This window comes from Cataglyphis hispanica, chromosome 14 (assembly GCF_021464435.1).
Source record: "Cataglyphis hispanica isolate Lineage 1 chromosome 14, ULB_Chis1_1.0, whole genome shotgun sequence".
NCBI classification, from domain to species: Eukaryota; Metazoa; Arthropoda; class Insecta; order Hymenoptera; family Formicidae; genus Cataglyphis; species Cataglyphis hispanica.
Window position 1 is genome coordinate 434,760 of NC_065967.1, and position 20,540 is coordinate 455,299.

General features: G+C 34.9%; 3 protein-coding genes across 3 annotated transcripts in view; 1 reads left to right on the forward strand and 2 right to left on the reverse strand.

Annotated features, from left to right (window-relative positions):
- Positions 1-9,420, reverse strand: part of LOC126854326 (proton channel OtopLc-like) — a 19,607-nt gene extending 10,187 nt beyond the window's left edge. The window contains exon 1 of the mRNA XM_050600901.1: positions 8,391-9,420. Within this exon, the coding sequence (XP_050456858.1) occupies positions 8,391-9,405 (1,015 nt within the window). The 5' untranslated portion in view covers positions 9,406-9,420. The remainder of the gene's footprint in view (positions 1-8,390) is intronic.
- Positions 9,421-11,867: 2,447 nt separating this feature from the next.
- On the forward strand, positions 11,868-13,784 carry LOC126854355 (uncharacterized). Its single transcript, XM_050600963.1, has 2 exons — positions 11,868-12,113; positions 12,666-13,784. Exons 1-2 carry the CDS (start codon positions 12,049-12,051, stop codon positions 13,090-13,092), a joined length of 492 nt encoding a protein of 163 aa, XP_050456920.1. The 5' UTR covers positions 11,868-12,048; the 3' UTR covers positions 13,093-13,784.
- Positions 13,785-17,714: 3,930 nt separating this feature from the next.
- Positions 17,715-20,401, reverse strand: LOC126854352 (zinc finger matrin-type protein 2). The gene is made up of 5 exons (XM_050600960.1): positions 20,260-20,401; positions 19,763-19,983; positions 19,509-19,582; positions 19,280-19,425; positions 17,715-19,188 (listed from the first exon to the last, which is right to left on the reverse strand). The coding sequence occupies exons 1-5, from the start codon at positions 20,266-20,268 to the stop codon at positions 19,045-19,047; spliced, it is 594 nt and encodes a 197-aa protein (XP_050456917.1). The 5' UTR covers positions 20,269-20,401; the 3' UTR covers positions 17,715-19,044.
- Between the last annotated feature and the right edge of the window lie 139 nt (positions 20,402-20,540).

The following is a 20,540-nucleotide window of genomic DNA, read 5'->3' on the forward strand; positions in this document are numbered from 1 at the left end:
TTAAAGTACGAATCAGGAAATATTTTGTAATAATAAATACTTTAATTCATCATGTTTATTCTAGAAATAATTTAAAGAGGGAGAAGAGCAATCTGCCAGTTCTAAATCAATTATATTTCAAAGAGAACACACTTCTACTTATGAATTTAAAAAAGTCATGATTGATCACAGTTATGCGAAAAGAAACACAATTTTTATTTTAATTTAATTTAGATAATTATCTTTAAAAAAATTTGTAGCGAGAGCTTTAGAAATCGAGCAACAAATTAACGTGCAAGTGAGGCATTTAATTGACGAAATGTAATTTTACGTAATTGCCTAATTAAAATGAGAGAGAAAGAGAGAGTGCCAGAGGAAAAAATGCGATAGATTAAATTTAACATTCTAGTAAATATTTGAATTAATTATAAATAATAATGTTTGAAAAGGAAGCGATTTTTGTTATTTTAACAGGAAATCTTTCCTAGATCCTGTCCGAATCCGCGAAAGTGCCGTTACAAACATTTACCTGACGTCCATACCTTCGTCAGCGGGAAACTATTGTTGTGACGGGTCGTCGGCGTCCATCACTTGGTATCTTGCGAAAACGCTGCAACGTCCGCGTGACGGATAACGAGAAGTGCACGTGACGATAACGCGAAATCAAGTGGCACTTGGCGAATAACTCGGCCGAGCTCTCAAAGGAGCATCGACTCTTTCGGGGATACCGAACGGTGGGCAGGTGACGGAGGTGGTGGTAGATGATGACCGTGATGATGCGATTTTCTCGCAGCCTCGTTTCCCAACATCCGTCAATACGCTCGGCCGTATATACGTACCAGTGTTTTGCTCTTAACTTACTATCGAGCGAGGATGCCGACGAGGCTTCGGACGCTTCGGGGAAGCTGCCTTTACAACGTCGCCCTCGAAATCGAACGGTTGTAGAATGAGATTCCGCTATCCTGATGACTCACTTACGATTACCCTCGCGATTCGATGCGTCCGATGGAAGCGATTTGACGCGGGTGTTTTAGCAAAAATTGCGAGCGAAGAAGAAAAACCGGTGCGAGAGCAAGAACTTGACACGGACGTGTTGTACCCTAGTTTTCTTCTGTTGAATATATTAGAATATATTAAAGAAGACAGAGAGAAAGAGGGTCTATTTTTTTTTTCAACACTCGTACTCTAAAGTGGTTAAAACCTGTCTAGCTACAGTTGTTCTTTTTCTTCTTAAAGTACGAGCAGATTAAAATCAAGAAAAAAAAAACGGTACTAATTAAAAAATATTATCTATGAATATATAATAATTATGTATAATATATTATAAATAACATATATAATTCATTAAAAGATAGGCATTTTTTTGCTATTATTATATTTTTCATCAAATCAATGGCTTTATAACAATAAAAAAGTTTCTCGTTTAATTTTAAATAAATTTTGTTTTAATAGAACTATAATTAATGCACGCTATACCAATACGTTCATTATCTAATTAGTTAGAGTAAACATAAATATTAATTCACAAATATATTGTGTGTGTGCCTGGCATGCACAATTATAAACTATTAATCTCGAATAAAATTAAACGATCGTGTCTACATTACAGCTTAATAGCCGGATATTCAACAAATCCTTTTGAAATTCTCATGTTTTATTTTCTACGTGGAAACGTTAGTCACGATTAATATGATAACAGCATTTTGAGGGCGGAGGGGTTAATCGGCGATTTGGAACGATTCGAAAGGTTAAACAGAACCGTTGGGAAGGTCGATTCTCGCAGGAGAGAAATATTATCTGGACGACGATTATCTATGGCGGGTGTTGGACGATGCGCTTCCGATGAGTAGAGGTTCGAAGAAAATGCCGGGATTAATTTGTCGCTACCATAATAATCCGTCTAATCGGCACCGCCGCCGCCGCGATTACGCGTAATAAGCTAGCCTGTTATAGTGAGCTACGAGACGAAGAAGAAGCATCCACCACACTAGCAACCACCACCACCTGCCATCTGCGAATTATCGATGTCAGATAATAATGATAATGCGTTTAATGCGCGATAGTGTCGGTCCATAAGCGATACATAACGTTCATCGTCTCTTTGACGTTTAACAGCAATTCCGCGTCTAATATCGAGTCATTATCTGTCAATTCTGGCTGACAGTAGCCAGGGTAAAGAAGAAGGATGTTGGCATTTGCATTTTTCTCACGCGACACCACGAGGATCGATTGCATAGCTGAGTAACCGATCGGTCTCGCACTGATGCGATAATAATATGATGATGCTTTTGTTAGCGTGCGATATCTTTTTTACTCGATAAAAGCTGAAATTCATCAAGTTGTAGATTTTGTGATGATGAAGAGAAATGATACTTTGCCAATTTGAAGATTTTTCAGGATGCCTCGGGGCATTTTGTACTTATTTAAAAATTGATCTTCCTGTTGAACGAAAATTTTATTGATATTTTTATATTATATATTAACAATACCTAGATAATAATTATTTCTGCAAACAATTCGATGTATAAATTTAAAACTAGATATAAATATAATGATTATTTTTATTTTATTGAGCAAACGATTTATGTACAACGTTTCGTATATCAAACTAAGAATCGAGACACATCATCATAAAATCATAAAAAGAGAGAGAAACTGTTTCTTTAAATCAAATTTCATTAATCTTCTTTCGCCGTTCTACTTTCGTCGCGTGCCCTACATTTGCGTATGCGACACTATTTATGAAAACGCACGCTTTTTTTATGCATTCGCGCAAGTCATCATAAGTAACGTCTAATTAGCGCATATTGTACTATTTCTAACTTACAATTCGAATTCACGAATCATGTACTTTCTAATATTTATTTATTTATTTTTTTTTTCTTTACCATCACCCATGCGCCTTTAATTACTTTGTTTTACATATCATACTCGTCATAGGAAACATATTTCGTGTGACTCATCGTTTTTCGCTTTTTGACTTATCGTGAAACTCATTTTGAGTAACTTAATTGGAAGGAGATTGGAATGATATCAAATTGATATTGTTATTAATGCAATAGAAAGTCATTAATAAAGTATACGGATAGCGCAAAAAAGATTGGCAAGCCACAGAAATTAAGATACGTATGTTATCATAATTAAGTTTCTGCGAGATTGAATATCTTCCACGTGGAAACGTGAAATTGAACACTGAGTGGGAAATTTGATGAAAGTTTCAATAAAACGACGTCACTCGATGTCGAACTACTTTGAGTGGCCGGTACCTGCTTTCACGCTATTCATATGTGTTTTGTATGTAGGTGTGCTCACATCACTGCCACTTTTAAATTTAAGTAAATCAAATATTTGTCTGTATATCTTTGTCATTATAAATTTTAATTAATATAATTAAATTATATTATTTATATTATACATATGTGCCCCGCTTGATTGTTAAATTACGAATAATTTTATTATTATCTATTTATCATTATTTTTTTTGTGTCTTATCATTCTTTCTTATATTCATTATTTTTTCAGAAGTTAATTAATATTTTTTTGTTTATTGTTACTTTGTAATCGCGAAAGATTGCGTTCAAAAAAATCTCGTAGAGACGAGGAAAATTATTAGATTATACATACGTTTATTATATTTATGGGGTGTCTATAAAGTTTAAACGACGTATATCAACGATCATTCGACTGACAAATTTAATTACGAATAATTTTATTATTATCTATTTATCATTATTTTTTTTTGTGTCTTATCATTCTTTCTTATATTCATTATTTTTTCAGAAGTTAATTAATATTTTTTTGTTTATTGTTACTGTGTAATCGCAAAAGATTGCGTTCAAAAAAATCTCGTAGAGACGAGGAAAGTTATTAGATTATACATACATTTATTATATTTATGGGGTGTCTATAAAGTTTAAACGACGTATATCAACGATCATTCGACTGACAAATTTATCATTCCGCGTGTATATTCTAACCATGCAAGCAGATGCATGATGGTCGGTAATGCTATTTATCTTTCTTTAAGAATACAAAATGCGACATTTACAAGTCTGGACATCTATGCAAACTGATCGCACACGAACATCTCTTCTTGTAATAACAAATTTTCTCCGAAAGGCGAAACTGTGAAATATGAGTAAATATTTTGATATAAATCGACACGAAGGCATATTTCATATTTTATTTGCTTGATAATCAGCTGATAATCAGACACGTATAAAAGTCGAGACATTATTATTCTACCAGTCAAGTAATTATGAACTCTATTTGGATGATGCAATTGTATGAGAGACGATATAAATAAATATTATTTATCATTTAAAAATTGCAAGAAAATTTGCAGAAAATTTTCAACAAATTGTACTATGTATCGTTGACTAGATATATTCAGGTAACACGTACGCTACGGCAATGACACGTAAATACCAGTTGCTAATAAATAAAATATACAACTAGTTTATAAGAAGACGCGAAGATAAGGATCGCGAAAAATCTTGCGATTAAATCACGTGTCATATATCTAGGAAACTGCTCAGACGTGGGCTTTAACGACGATCAGTGCGTAAGATCTCTTCGTGCGACAAGAATTTTATTATCGCAGTAAAATAATCATAATAAGAAACAAACATGGAGACAGCACAGCGGAAATCTCGTCTTGTGAGCGTTTAAATATTTTTTTTCTTCCTTTTAATCTTTACTTGTATGGATAATTACATCAGGACTGGCCGCTTCGTGCGAGCTGTGCGAAAGACACGTCAATGAGAGTTGTAGCTTGTAAAAACGAACACGTGCGACAGCTTGATTATGTTATAACGGGACTGCTTACAAGCCGAAGATTTAAGCTTGAATTCTTAAAACGGAAATTACGTTTAATCGAAGAATCTTAATAACGTAAATACTATGAAACATGTTATAGAATAATATCATCATACTCGATAATCGATATCGCTTGGAATGTTATTCCGTTTTATGAAATACAAAAAAGCAATGTAAGTTTGCTGGATCATTAAACAAAGTAAACATAATAAAAAAAAAAAAAATATACCGGGCATATCACAATTGCTTCACAATTTAATAAAAATATTAAATTAAATAATTGCATCAAATTATAATTTTTATTATATAGTATGTTATATTTATTATGCGATTATTATACTTTTGAAAATTATACATTGTGCTCTATTTACGCGTTATATCTAATATAAATTTTACTTTAATTTAATAGAAAGAGAAATAGAAATCGTTATATATGTACGATAGGACAAAAATATTAATTTTGCTGAAACTACCCTAATATTTTCTTCCAGTTTGTTCTTCTTCTTTATCGTAGCGATGCAATGTAACTTTGTCCCGCCTACAATTTGTTCGGCCAGATGTATCATCGTGCACGTTGTTATTACTCACGGCAGCTTTCATAATGATCCAGGTAAATTCTCAGTAAGTTGTTCGACGAAAGAACATCTGCGTCGAAAAGTCGAAACCGTATGGTTATCCGGGAGAAGAAGGCCTCGCATTGTAAGACGCACTCTCGCGCCAGTACGCGCGTATGTATATTTTCGCACAGATGCGAATTGTGCGGCTTGGTGCGTGCACTACCACCGCGTGCCGAGAAAAGTGGTTAACTGTACTGACCGGCGGCGGTGTTTGGCGATGCAGCTGCATCATCTAACTGCAGAGAATCAGTTATGTGTAACAGTGACTGAGGCCTGTCAGGAGGCTTTTAGTAACGGTGGCGTCATATGTCTGACAGATTGATGTTGCACGACGATTGATGGAGTGAGGGCACGGTGTTGCCAGGAGTAGAACACGAAAGTAAGTTACGGCGATTCGGGAGCAAGTACACCCGCGTCATTTTCTTCCGCAAATACGTTTAATTTTGTGACAATTAATCAATTCGTCCGTTAAACATCTCCGCATTCATCATATCTTTATTATTTTTTCTTCCGGTTATATGTGCTGCTAATGAAGAAATAGTAATGTATATGCTTCCTCAATGTGCTGCTAATTAATGAATGAGAAGTGAATGAGTGCGCCTCATCATTTATCCCTAACACTTGAACGAAAGCATAATTAAACAAATTAAAGCCCTATTCTCATCGCTCGCAGAAAATAATTTACGGATTTATTTAATTATTTCTCTTGCTTTTCCTTTTTTTTTTTCTTTATTAAAATTTTAAATGCCCATTTTATTATTAGACACAGAGAGAAATACTTGATGTTATTACGTGCTGTAATTTACATATTCATGCTTTCATATCGCGCGGAACATAAAAAGAATTTTTTTTTACCTAATTGATTTTCTAAATCCTTACATAAGTAATACTGTATACTGTTTAAAATTATCTCATCCCTTCACTCGCTTTCGTGCTCGCACCGATCGTATCATTTCCCAAAGCAAAGATTTTTTTTTTCTTTCTGCGGAGGAGAAAACGAATTCGCGGCGCGGTGGATTGGCCTCAAAAGTTACGTGCAAGAATAATAGAGGCCTTTTCTCCCGCTCGCTCGATTTTTACGCTTCTCGGAGTCGCAAAAGGATTTGCGGCCAAGACAATGGCAACGAGCTTTAAAATCGTTATATCACGCCGGCGTATTTTAATGCCAATGGGATAACTTACGGCCGTCAGAGCTACGCATGCTTTCTAATTTCCTCTATGTAAATCTACATCCGCTCGGACGCAACGCATCGTTCTCGCACCAGAAGAACGCTCGGTCAGTCAACCAGGAAACAAACGGCGAGGCGCGAGCACGAAAAAGAGTAAGATTAACAGCCGATGATAGCATGCGGATCATAAAGTATCGATGCGGAATGGACGGTGTAAAAAGTGTGTAAAAATGGTGAAAGTCTCTCGCGATTCATGTGATATACACGGCGGCCGTGCCGAAGAGTGCATCATATCGGAAGATATAATGAAAGGTCTCTCGAAAGAAAGCAAGAACGAACTGGACTTGACTAGAAAGCTGCTTTTGTGAGGTCTGCCCCGTTTTAACTCCTGAACAATCAAATAATGTATATGAAGGACGTGTCAAAAATTGTTAATGCCGTTGTTGACTTTTTAATGGCGCTGAAAATTAAATTCTAAAGAATATACTGCTGTTTGTTAAGCAAAAGAGAAATAATAATGTGCGTATATAACGAGAATATTACATTTAGTGCGTAAAAAAAAAAAAAGGAAACTCGAATATTAATTTATTGATAATATTACATTGACAGGTATGTTGTATACATACATACTTGCAAGTATGACATTATCGATAAATTAATATATACCTGTCAATATAACACGTTGTCAATAAACTAATAATCGAATTAATTTTTTTGATGTATTAAATATAATATTCTCGTAAAAGGATATCATCCCAGTTTATTTATTTCTTTTTTTTAGACTTTATAAGTGTTCCACATAGATTCTCTGTAGAATCCAATTTAGATTCGTACAAGACAATTGACCGTTGTTCGTGAACAATGTGGACGGGATAGACAAACAGATGTATGGGAATGTAGCCTCTGAACGAAAGAATATTGAGCTATGAATGGTCAACTCATGAACCACACTCCACACGTATCAGAACGTCGTATGCTTATGCATGGTGTACCATCTACCGCTACTCGGATCCTTTTTGCCAGACAATACCGTAAGATGCGCGTGTCGCTTCGCATACCGAATTCCGACGGCATACTTTGTCAAATTATTCGCCGATCGTTCACGCCGGTGCTACTTATAATCTCTCGCGCCCGATTACGATTCGCAAGTAAAACAACCGATGACAGAGATAGATATGGAGGGTAACCGAGAAGAGTGACTCTGTCGAATCGCGAGAATTAAACTTCAACTAATTTTAACTCGTGAGAAGATTCCTTTGTTAAGAGCGTGCCGTTTTCTTATGAACGTTATTTCCATATCAATTAATCTTTACTTTTCATGCAAACTATCTTCATTATAAACTCATGAATTAATAGATGTACTTCCTATTTAGGGATATATAACATATATAACTTTGGATTAACATTGATTTATATTCATGAACGTAATTTTAGATCTAATTACAAAATTAATCAAAATTTCATAAAACTTTTCAGATTTTATAATAAGAAAGAAAAGAGAAAATATATAGAAATAAGTTGTCATAGCTTTCATATTTTCAAAAAAAAAATACGTTTCTAAATTTCTTTCGTAATGTTTGTGAAATATTTAATTAATCATATGTGGGTGTTATTGTATATACAGTGTTCAAAAATTTTACTTTACAAAAATTCATAGACAAGTCCAGGATTTTTTTAAAAAGTAAAATTATATTTTATCTCGTAGCCGGAGAGAGACAATTATTAATTGCTAAACAGCAAGCGATTTATTTATTTATAAGTGACTTAAATTTATCTCGCTCAATCATCGTAAGATAGATTTTCTCACCCCATTTCTGCTTCATCGACGTCATCGAGACCGCGGATATCGTATCCGGTACATCCACCGCGCGTTCCTCTTTACCGGACAAAATCTTCTCGACATATTCCGATTTTTCCATTTTTATCACTGATTCTCCTTCATTTCTCCAATCGTTACCCTTATCATTTTTCATTTCTATGAAATCTTCCAGACTCGGCAGATCCCGGATATCCGGAACTAAAGTTTCCTCGTCGTCCTCCCTGATCTTCCACTTCGCCCTCTGTCGATGCTCGTTCTTGTTCTCTTCCTCCTGCACTTTCTCGCTCGTAGAATCCAGTACCTCTTCGACAAGTTCCTCCTCTTGAAGTATATATTCTCTGTTCTCGTTGGGATTTTTATAAATCCTGTAGGGCCCCACGAGCCCCACCACCCCTCGGGGCAGCGCCACCGGGTTTTCCCGATCGGGCCAGCGATTCTCGTATTCGGATCGATCGGAAAACATCTTCGGCGGATCCGGTAAAGGCTGCCTGGGTGTGTCGCGGAGCCACTTTCTTACCTCGACTCGTTTGGACACGTCTTCGGGGTCCAGCTGTTGCTTCTCGCTGGAAACAGTGTCCCCGATCCGAGTGGAATCACGACACGGGTCGACGGGTCGAATTGTCTCCTCGTCGGAGGACGATGTTTCCGGCAATCGGACTTTCTTCGGTTTTCTCACCACGCTATAAAGAGTGTTCTCGTCCTCGACCTCAAGAATCGGCGACGTTCTGCTCCGAGATGATGGCCAGGCGTACGGTAGGTTGTTTTCCGCGTTCGACTTGCGGCCCGGCTCGTTCTTGACCGCGCTGATTATCACAATCTTGCCGTGGACATTCGGTGGAAAACTCTTTGCGTTGTCGTCGCTGTCTAAGACGCTGTAGATCGGTTCACGCGTCGCCGTCTGGATCCATTTAGGTCGTTTGCGCTGTTTCGAGATGCCACCAGCATGCAGAGATGCTTTTCCGCCGATTGTCGCCGTGGAAATGTCAGCTAGCTCGGCCACCATCCTGACGAATTTTTCGTATCCAATAGGACCACGCCGGATGTCACGCACTAACCGATCGTGGTTAACGAGTCGAGAATAGAATACCGTATTAAGACCGACGCGATATAATTGACGATTTGAGTCGCGTAAATAGGAACGAGTTCAACGGTGAATTTTTATAGTAAATATTTAAAGACTTTTTAGAGAGATTATTTTCGAGACTATTACTCACTTGGAATTTATATTAAAAATTGGAGCGGAAGAGAGACTAAGATTATTTAATTATATTTTCTAAAAAATTGTTTAAATTTACGAAATGGATGGACGAACAATATGATATCAAAATAATAAATTTTTAATTACAGGAATCACTTTCTTCATTTCTGTGAATCATGTCTCTTTAAAATGCATTTTGATTCTTGCTGTTGCACTTTGAGAATGTCGAGAATTCTTTTACGGAGTAAAACTTTGAAGATCATTGCCCACTTTTGCTTTGTTCTGTCAATTATAATATTTATCAATTATGTCTCTTGACACAGAGTCTCCTCTCAGTCATACATACTTTGCGCACTAATTGACAATCAAATGGTTAATTGCAAGGATCACTTTGTTTAGTTTGCCGCTTAAAATTTATGACTTTTAATTTTAATTTAATTTTATTTAAACCTTTCGAATTCTTGTTGTTTATTCTGAGACTGCTCGAGTGCACCGGCTCGCACGTAAAAGGCAAATGGCACTCGGTCACTTTAGTTTTAGCGAAGAACAATACCGTAGTATCGGTCGCAGTGGTGGCCGGAGGCCATTGAGATGGATGTAGCTCTCGTTCGTGACCAGATTTAGGAAAAAGAAGATTTCACATTCTTTGGAGCGACCTCGTCGGTTTACCATATTTTCCCTCAATGCTATAAATTCCGACGGACATCGCAACATTACGCGGAATTAAAGAGAAATCCTTAAAGGTCTCTTAAAGAATGACGAAATTTTCATCAATTTTATTATAAAAAAACGCAATATTTCTAAACAATATTTAAAATCTCAAGATAAGCCAGCATTCGGCTAAGATTCGCATATTGCAAATTTTCCGGAATCTATTATAAAATTTTTCTGATTTATAGCGATGCTTTCAGGATATCTTATTAACATATATATCATACTCATCATGTTGTAATTCATTTCCGACGATTATTTTGCGATATATAAGATAAATTTTTTTTACATTCAGAATAATTGCACATTTCCCGATTATTATCTTTTTCCGTCTTGCTAACACTTCGTATAAAATCAGATAAAATAATTCAGATTTTTAAAACTCAAGGACTCGTGCAATTTTCATCACGAAGAAAATAACAGAAACAAAAAAAAAAACATTTGATGAAAATCTCATATATTTCAGTTTTGCAAGTTTTCTCAAAGAAAATCAAGGCAAATCGAACGCAAGGAAAGATAGGCATCGTCGCCAGCTGTTGGATATTCTTTCCTAATCGTTTCTCCCCTGCGGGACATTGCTTTACTGGCGCGCAAATAGTATGTAATTGGTCCATAAGATAATCGATCAGCTGTCGTTACCGCGAAATTGCTGATAATGTGTGACCGTTAAACTTCGACCGGTCGAGCTATCCTTTACGATGCAATTTTATCCGACGTAATAAAAAATGCGCCGGCGACACAGCACGTTTGACGTTTTACCACGTGGGAAAATAGACGGGCATGACATCACTTGTCGGCGTTTATCAGAGGGAGGGAGGAGGAGTCGATTCGTTCACCAGCTGATGATTATCGCGGCTCATCGTGAAATAGCCGCACTTCCGTGCGAAATCGTGCAAGATCCGCTACGAGGGCAAATGTACGATCCTATCGAAAGAAACTCAAAGTACATACATTAAGGCGTTAAATGTGCACGCGCGCATGGGGTATTATTGCGAATTACAAGTGCCGTGTCGCGTGAAGAACGGCGATTGGAGCATTATGATTAACTTAATAGCCGAGCGGTGGTTTACGAAGTTATTATACATGTTCGCTTTTACACTCAGATCTGTCCTCTTGCTAGAATATCTTTTTTGTTTCTCAAAAATGTATTTTTATTTCGAAATAATTTAATAGGGAGAGAGAAAGTAAGGGGGAGCATTTTTTAATTTCTTCAAAAGAAAAAGCAAAAAAGCCAAATTCTTCTTTTTTTTTTTCTGAAAAATTCATAGCTTTAGCAAAGTAAAAAAATTTAAATCTTTAGTTAAATAAGTTAAAAAGTTGTCGTAACGATATAATCAACTGTCAACAATCACATGATTTCCATTTGAAAATATAGAATTACTTCAAAACTCGCATAACTAGCGTGAATATAAATGATATTTGTAAATTGGCAAACGTTCTTATAATGAGGAAAATGGGAGGAAGATGAATATATTCATGCTCGCAATAGAAGAAGAGAAGGAGGGACAACAGCATCATCACAACAACAGCCCACGTCAGGGTCTGCTCTCTTCGTTAATTTTAGTACACGTTCCACTACCGTCTAGCTCACAAAGACGATAGTTCGCGCGCGAGATAATGATATCGGGCCAAGAACACCGAATAATGTCACAACATTGAAAAGACAACCCGCATCGCCAAGAAATTGTCAGCCGACAGCTGATACTTGAAGACCTCGTCTTGTGCATCAGCAGTTTGATGATGACGCGCATCTACCTAGCTCTAGTCCTCTATTGCGTTTCGAATTCTGTATTAAGCGAGCCGTGAGTATGATATTTGTATCAAAGAAAAAAAAATAGAGCTTTCTATTATTAGAACATTGATATTAGATACATTGATACTAAAAATTGATCTGTCAAAATTCGGTGAAGAGCGACTGTTAAGAATTAAAAACTGAAATTTGTGAAAAAGAGATATCCTTTGCAACATTCGAGATACTTACATCTGATTTTAGATTTTGTCAAAAAATTAATATTTAATTTAAAATATTAAAAATATTTAAAAATATATATAGACAGATAGACTACGCGAGATGTGAAAGAGGGGGCCTCCAACGTCTCATCTCTTTTGAACAAAAAATAATCAATTCTCTCGATCTGATCAGAGCTCCCTCCCTTGCGAAATATCTTGACCTATTCCGCAGTCCGCGATTTCACGTTAACGCCGGAGAAATCTAGATGATGCAAAATTCTCTCCGATATCTTCACGCTTCGAAAAGAGGAAGTCTCTTGCCTCATAACGGTTTTTCGCGAAACTCGGCCGCAATCGTTCGCGCGTCTATCAGATTTTTGCAGACGCGAGGCTTTTCTTCGTAGAACGACGTGGCTGATGCAGGGCGATGTATTCACCGACGAGGAGGCAACGTCCAGGCTCATCCAGCTGGACAGCCAAAAATCGTATTTTCCGGTGAGCACCAGGGCGGAGATAAACTACAGGGCACGACCAGGCAAGCTCATCAGCTGCGTGATCGCCGCGTCCGTTCATCAGAACGGTCACGTAAGCGTGGTGGAAGGCGGCTATGGGACCAAGAAGGTCCGGATACGTTATATCACGGAGAATGGCAAGCCGGACGTCTTCTTCGTTCTCGTGCAAGCCGCGAAGAGGGAATCAGTATACGTCGAAGGGGACCTCGCGTGGAGTACGAGATTGGGCATCGTTTACGAATCCATGAAAAACTGGACAGCCGCGGAGATACAGGACGCTTTGCGCAATGTCACTTCCTCTCAACTTCTTCCTGCATAACGGCACGTGTCGGTCTTTATTTTTCCATATATAAATAATTGTAAATATATCCTTTGTCCTCTCCTTCCGTAAATATTTCAGAAGATTCCTTCGCAAATCTCAAAATTTCCATTTATTAAGCGCGCATTCTAAAAATTGAATTTATTAATGCAAAATTATTATTTTTTTTTTGTTAGCTTATCATCAAACTGGAGAAACGTCAAAAAATATTTTGCGATTAACTTGTTTTTTTTTTTATTTTGTCAAAAATATTCTCAAGCAACATGTAATATTTCAAAAGTTTAATTTATATAAATAATTAATGTGCTAATTAAGTATATTTATGATATCTATTAGATCGGTTAGGTCAACTAAAGGAACTTGGTAAACATCGGCGGTTCAAAGAGTTAAATCTTCCTATATAATTATCGCCAGCAAGATGCTCGTTTGTAATAGATAGCATATCATCTTGTCTCCTTATATTTCTGGCAGAACAGCCATGTAATTGCGCACGTCTTTCTAATGTAATTACGCACTAGGTAAGAGATGTGCATTAGACATAAAATAAGACTTCTAAGTGCGATTTAATCTTTTTAGGATATATATTGAAAAATCGCTTCTTAGAAGTCTCAATGCAACAATATGCAGAAAGAAGTGGACTCTGTCATTTTATTTTCCTAACAAATAAAATAATATAATTTATATCTTAATAATTTTTATTCCTGTATAAATAAATTTCTTTATCTAATCATATGTTTTCAGAATAAATAAAAGATGAGAGATTTTATCATATATATATATGGTAAAATCATACTTCTTATTTATTCGGAATATATACACATATACTAGCAATGTAATTTTTCAATATGTAAGCATAGGAAAGTCCGTCATTGATAAATTGGGACGTTTTGATGCGTGGTAGCGGATAATTGACGCAAATGGATCATTCATTTCTTTGATCTTTCAGACAACCGTTGGTTTTCACATTCCACCTGTTATGACAATACTTCATGGAACGCGAATACCGTGTAGCGGATTTTAATTGTGAAAGTAGATCGCAATTCGTAACTAATAACTATCAGTGAGTATTACATTTTGCCGAGCAAAGATTGAATGATTAATCGCGCCATATCATGAACTTACAATTTCTCGGAATATTGCTTCATTTAATTATTGTGCTCACATTTGCCACGCTACGCGGCCGTTAATTATTTACATATATATAAAAGTGACAAAAAAAAGCAATGTCATCTAGAGATATTTGGTACTCCGATTGAAGCTTAAATGACAGAACATATGGTCAATATAAAAAAATGTGAAATTGCGGCCACATTCCTAATAATTTACAAATTAAACTAACTTGCGATAAACACATTCTAGTAATTTTTATAACAAAGTGATAAATAATAATAATATGATGTATGCATCTCTTATAATAAATTATATAATTATGATGACATTTTTTCTACTCTACATATCAATCTCATATAATTTAATCTTATCTAATAGCTTCTGACAATTTATAAAAGATATTCTCTTTGAAATAAGAAATTAATAAATAAAAGATCCAGTTTTCTCTCTCTCTCTCTCTGTCTCTCTCTTTAAATAATTATTAAAATTTCCATACTAATTTGTGCGAAATAACATCGATAGAAATCAGTCTTAATCAAAAGGCAGATTTGTGGCTTGATTGTGGCTTCATCCGTATCAAATTATGTGCAAAATTCAAATGCAAATTTCAATTTGCACTTTTCCTCACGACAATTCACGCGAATCTTCGTCGATCGAATGTGAATGTCGTGAAGCTGAAATTTCTGTCGACGGATTTCATTTCGGATCTACTTAAGCGATCCATTCGATCATGCACGAGCGATCACGGACTGTTTCGAAAACAAGAGTTAGAAACAAGAGTTGTGGGCAGACTCCGTATAACGGACAACAACACGGTGCGTGTCCGATCCTTTTCACTTCCGTGGAAAAGAAAAGGGAAAGCGGCCGTTGTGTTTTAGAACAATAAAATATATCGTAAGATTTTAGTGCAATACATTTGAAAATTGAACGGAATATATGAAATATTCTAAATGCTGAGATCCATATTTCGCAAGAAAAAAAATCTTGAATCATGTACAGACTATATTTTCGGGATAAAAATTTTATCTTCATTATAATATCTATTTTATTAATAAATATTATAACGAAGATAAATAGATATTAATAAGTAAATTTAATTTTTATATCTTAGGAAAAAAATTAATATATTTTTAATAAATTTATAATATTTAATAATTCATATCTGTTTTTTATTAACAGATGACGTTTCACAAATAAATATAATTTAATTTTTTAATAATGACATTAAATTTCCTGATGTAAGATACACTAATTAACACCTTCCGAATATGTTGTAGACTTGTTGCAAGTGCTTTCTAAAGAATTAATTAAGAGATCATCGTTAAAAAGTGAATGAGATCTCACCTGATGACTTGCCGGGATTGGATTCCTCGATCGGCTGCAGAGTTCGCGACATCGTTGTCTCTTGAAAGTGACGTTTTGCTCTTCAACTTGAAACGGATGCCGCACTATGGTGTCCGTGATCGAGACGCTCGTAAAATCGCTGCCGATGTCCATCAATCCGACGAGTTCCGTGTCAAGATCGATGGAATCGCCTTGGCTGCCTGTCGCATTTTCCGCGAGCGTACATTAGCCGACACTGTTAATTGATTATAATTAGGAGGATAAATGAGAATCGTTGCGAGTAATGTTGGGTAGTAAAATCCGGCTGGAGAAGAGCGTTTTATCTGTAGATTCTTCTTTAGGATTGTTTATTCGAGACTTATTTGAGACTCATCTCACGAAACAGTTACGAGTTTTTATGTTATGAATTTTTCTATGTTAAAGTATTAGGGAAATGTCGAGAATATATTTTTTTTTTCATATCATCAATAAAAATGTATATTTTAATTATTTTTTAAGAAATAAAAAGGTAAATATTCAAAATTTTTCCCTTCTTTCTAGATAATATTTTCGAAAAGTCTCTGTCTTCCTTTTAAATAATTACTCCAAATTTTGCATAAGAGAATGATTGTTTCGACTTTCTGCTGAAAATTATTTGCTAATCAAATCTTGTCTTTTATTTCTAAGTAGACAGCATTGTTCAGGAATGTACTCATTCGAAAGAATCACAATTCTCAACGTAAAAGCGTTTTCGAATGGAGTTCAGTTTCTTTTCCAGATAGAAAGCATTCTTCAACAATAAACTTGCTTTTTCTTCCAAAATTAATTCGACTCTTCTCAGGAGACGTTTATCTTCAGTACTCGTTAACAATCACTATAAAGATATGATCAAATACTTTTCTCCAACAAATTCTTCTTAGTTCTCTCGTCTTTTCAATTTAAGTATCCTTGCTCTTGGGAAACAGCACTCGCTCTATTTCCAAATCAAAAGTAAATAAAAAAATACAATAAAATTTTTTCACTAAATTTGTTCATTCTCTTCTGAAATGCTTGTTCGCAGTGTCCGATTTGCAGGAAAGAACTTTCGGCTATCGGAGCCGAAAACGCATGGGACGTAAACGGACACCCCGGTGGCACGTGTAACGATTCGCGCATCCACGTCACGTGCGAGCGACTGACAATGAGACAGGGCGCGCGCTGAATCGAAGCGCACGCGACTCCGACACGCGCGGCTTCCAGACTTTCGAATGGCTCACGGCTGTGCTGGCTGTTACTGTTGCGAGAAGAGAATACGTCGCATGAGCTATGTCAGGATGTACGTCGGTACCGGCACTGCTCTGGCCGCTGCTCCGGCTCCGGAGTCTGGCCCCCAGAGCGCGGGCCCCGGCAAGTAGGAGGAGATTCCTTTTGACCCTCTGCGAGGTGGGAGACAAAAAGATCTCGCGCATATCGGTTCTTATCCCTCCTTCATCGTTTGAGAATCTCTTGAGAGAAAAGAGAAAGAAGGAATTGGAAGGGAAAAAACTTAGATAATTTTGTCTCTTTCATTGTGTAGGACTTGGCGATCATCTTTACGTTTCCCGCCGGACTGATGGTTTCGCGCGCGCAGCGACGCGTATATAATAATATTATAATTTTATATATTATAATTTTTATTATAATTATAATTAATACAATTTTAACTTTTTGTATCGAGAAATAGAATTTATATCGTCAACAGGAATGTAATATGCGAAAGAAATAATTCGATTATATAATTTGATATGGCTAAATTAATAGAAATTCAATCATATTCTTTTTTGTCTCTATGATAATATAATAATTATCAATATCATTATCAATATCATTGAAAAATTTCAAAATTAAAACACAAATATCCATAAAAAGAAAGCATGCTGTAGCATTAAGATTTAGATGGTACGGGATCGACACAAGAGAATAGGATGTGCATGAATTGAAGAAGATTAATTTATAAATTTTAAATAAAATATAAAAATTCATTTCGTTTTAAAAAAATTGAAATGACAATTTTCAGACAAGTATAAATTTTCAAGTACTAATGTGCGATATACAATACAGTGTATAATTCTTTATAATTCTAAAATATATTCTCTATAATAAATTAAAGTTTTTTCGATCATTGTTCATAAGTAATCAATTTTTGATGAAAGAGATTTTAAGAGTCAAAATTAGCCAAAATTATTTTTATTGTAAAGAATATATTAGACAATTACTGACGTATAGTACACTATAAATATCATATAAACATTGATGCTTGAAATGTCATATCATAAATGTCATCTGGTCTAAATATTCAATTCGCGACGATAATCGTTGTGTTCATTAAAAAAACTTGTGTTGGTAAACTAGTTCTAAACTTGGCAGAATCAAGAGAACGATATTATAGTGAAAAATAGAAAAATTATACATATATAATAAAAACTATATATAATTTATAAAAATATATATAAAATATATAAAATTTACAAATTTATATAATAATTTAATTGTATTAAGAAGTGCAAAACACTCCTGTAATTTTTCTATAATATCTGTGACATAAAATGTAATAACAATAATTTAGACAAGTATATGTGCGTATTACAGTTTATATAAAATTTGAAAATGAATAGAAGTTAAAAATGATTGCCAAGTTTAGATTTTTTTCCGATTATCCTCGCACGCAGAAAGCTCTGTCAATTGCAGTCGATTTCGCAAAATGATCGTTTTATAGACATAAGATATATCTTGTTTTCGGTATAATTTATTCAAATTTTTAAGCGTCATTTTTGTTAATTTTTTTTTTTGAACAAAGGAATGAAAACGTTAGGTAAATAAGTTCTTAAATGTCATGCGCATTTTTTAACATAACGCGCATTATCCGAGCTGATACTCTACATCGAGCTGATACTCTAAATCGGATAAAAAAAGTAGGATTTTTATTACTTGTTTTGCAGAGGAGAAAGTCCGGTTCTCTCATGAAATCTTTGAGCCGAAAAGTCGGAATAGAGAAGGCAGAATCGCACGATCGATCTAATTGAATATGCCTAACGAACGATTTTACTGCGAAGAGTTCTTGATTAAGTCTTTTGCGAAATCTTTTTAAGCATAAATTATTTATCCGCTTGCGAGTTAGATCGGAATATTAAAAAGTATAAGTTAATAGGAATTATTCGCGCAATTCGTGTGATATAATATTAGACTGTCCGATTCTATGTCTTTTTCACGTTTACTTTTTTTTTGTTTAATAGCAACGATGATAACAATGATGATATTATATTTACATTGGTCAGATTGATTTGTAATTGATAACTGTTTCTCTCATCTCGAATAAACATGAAACTCTAGGACAAATGAAAAAATACATCACAAACTCACATTCATGGATCGCATCCTTAAATTCCAATAACTGGAATTAAAACTGTTCGCCATTTTTCTAACTGTTCATATCAGCGTTTTTTCCTAAAGAATCAACATTCTCTTTCTCAAAGATAGTAAACTTTAGATGGAAAGAGTTTGTCACTTCTTTTTCGAACCGAAACCGGAGAATCCCATGATCGCGGCCATTTCATCAGACGGTCCTGCATCATCCTCTGCCAGTTCCTCAATCTTCCTTTTCTTGTCTTTCCGCTTCTCCTTTCTATATTCTTTGATCTTTTCTTCCTGTAGATGATAGAGAAATAATCTTATTAGCAAATTACATAATTATATAGAATGAGATAATTACCCCAAACAAAATTTTGAGCAAACAAACCTCTTCTTTTAATTCCTTCACTCTCTGCTCCAAATCATAATCTTTCTTTTTTTCTTCAAGCTTCTTCTTGTTTTGTGCAAACCTTGCTTTAACTTGTTCCAATGTAGATCGTTCTATTTTCATGGACATACCCAGATTACGTTGATCTGTAGAAATTAAAAGTTATAAAATTGAATTAAAATTTTACATTTTAAGTCTATATAATTAATTTATAGATATTCAAACTTACGTTTTGTTCCATTGATGTGATCCAAAAAATTGATGGAATCTTTGACAACACAATCACAGACATTGCAATAGTACCTATGGATGGAAACACAATAATGGTTACAATTAGTAATGTATCAAAAACTGAGGATTGCTTTTTAAAAAAGAGAATAATATTCTATAAAGAACAATTTTATTATTTCGTTATTTAAATTACTTTGATTTATTATATCGCATAATTAGATTTTTGTAAGATATCCAAAAATTGAATTATACCCTCCAGTTTGTGACGATGGTGTATTTTTATTGATGACAACACTTTTTCCTAGTTTTGATTCGAGGTCAACTTTGTAATCTCTCTGTTTTAGCAATTCTCTTTTAACTGCTGGTTGTTTGGGAATCCCTAATTCTTCCTCCGCGATCTCTTCTTGGAGTCTTTGAAGCGCAATCCTTTCGTATTCCTCCCGGTTCCATTTTCTCCGATGATCATCAGGTCGCTATAAGAAAAAAAATATATTTTCTTTCAGCAAGATATATATTTCTCTTAATAATTTATTTATTGAGTTATTGCATTTCGCGAGATACATTACTTCTATCTTTTGTTTAATAAAATATCTTCACAACTTAAGATCATAAAATTTAATTAAATATCAATAACAAATTATAGAGATTAAGAAATTAAGACCTGTGTTAATGAATCATGTATTAAACAACTGATGTTTAGTATTATCTACATGATTATCACAATATATTTTAACAATGTATATAATCACCATAGACATAGTTGTAATATAATCTTTCTTCCCGCAATCATAAAATATTTATGTAAAATGCGTAGATATTACGCCTCTCTTTCCTTCTGTTTTCTATTCTCAGTGCTGTTCGTTTCAAGTCTTCATCTTTCATGTTATGAATTCTATAATCATTGATTATCAACGTGCATCAAGATGTGCAACAATTACAAGTGACATCTGATTGGATACTATTAGAGTCCTATTTTGAATTGGCCAATTGGCGACGTGGACAAATAAGTTTTATTCCATCTGATGTATTT

What these genes read in the sequence shown, in the direction of transcription:
- LOC126854355 (XM_050600963.1), top strand. Translation starts at nt 12,049, where the DNA reads ATGATGACGCGCATCTACCTAGCTCTAGTCCTCTATTGCGTTTCGAAT. An exon ending in AATTCTGTATTAAGCGAGCC is followed by an intron (nt 12,114 to 12,665) that starts GTGAGTATGATA and finishes TTTTCTTCGTAG; the next exon opens with AACGACGTGGCTGATGCAGG.
- LOC126854352 (XM_050600960.1), bottom strand. An exon ending in CCATCGTCACAAACTGGAGG is followed by an intron (nt 19,583 to 19,762) that starts GTATAATTCAAT and finishes TTCCATCCATAG; the next exon opens with GTACTATTGCAATGTCTGTG. An exon ending in TGAAGGAATTAAAAGAAGAG is followed by an intron (nt 19,189 to 19,279) that starts GTTTGTTTGCTC and finishes TATCATCTACAG; the next exon opens with GAAGAAAAGATCAAAGAATA.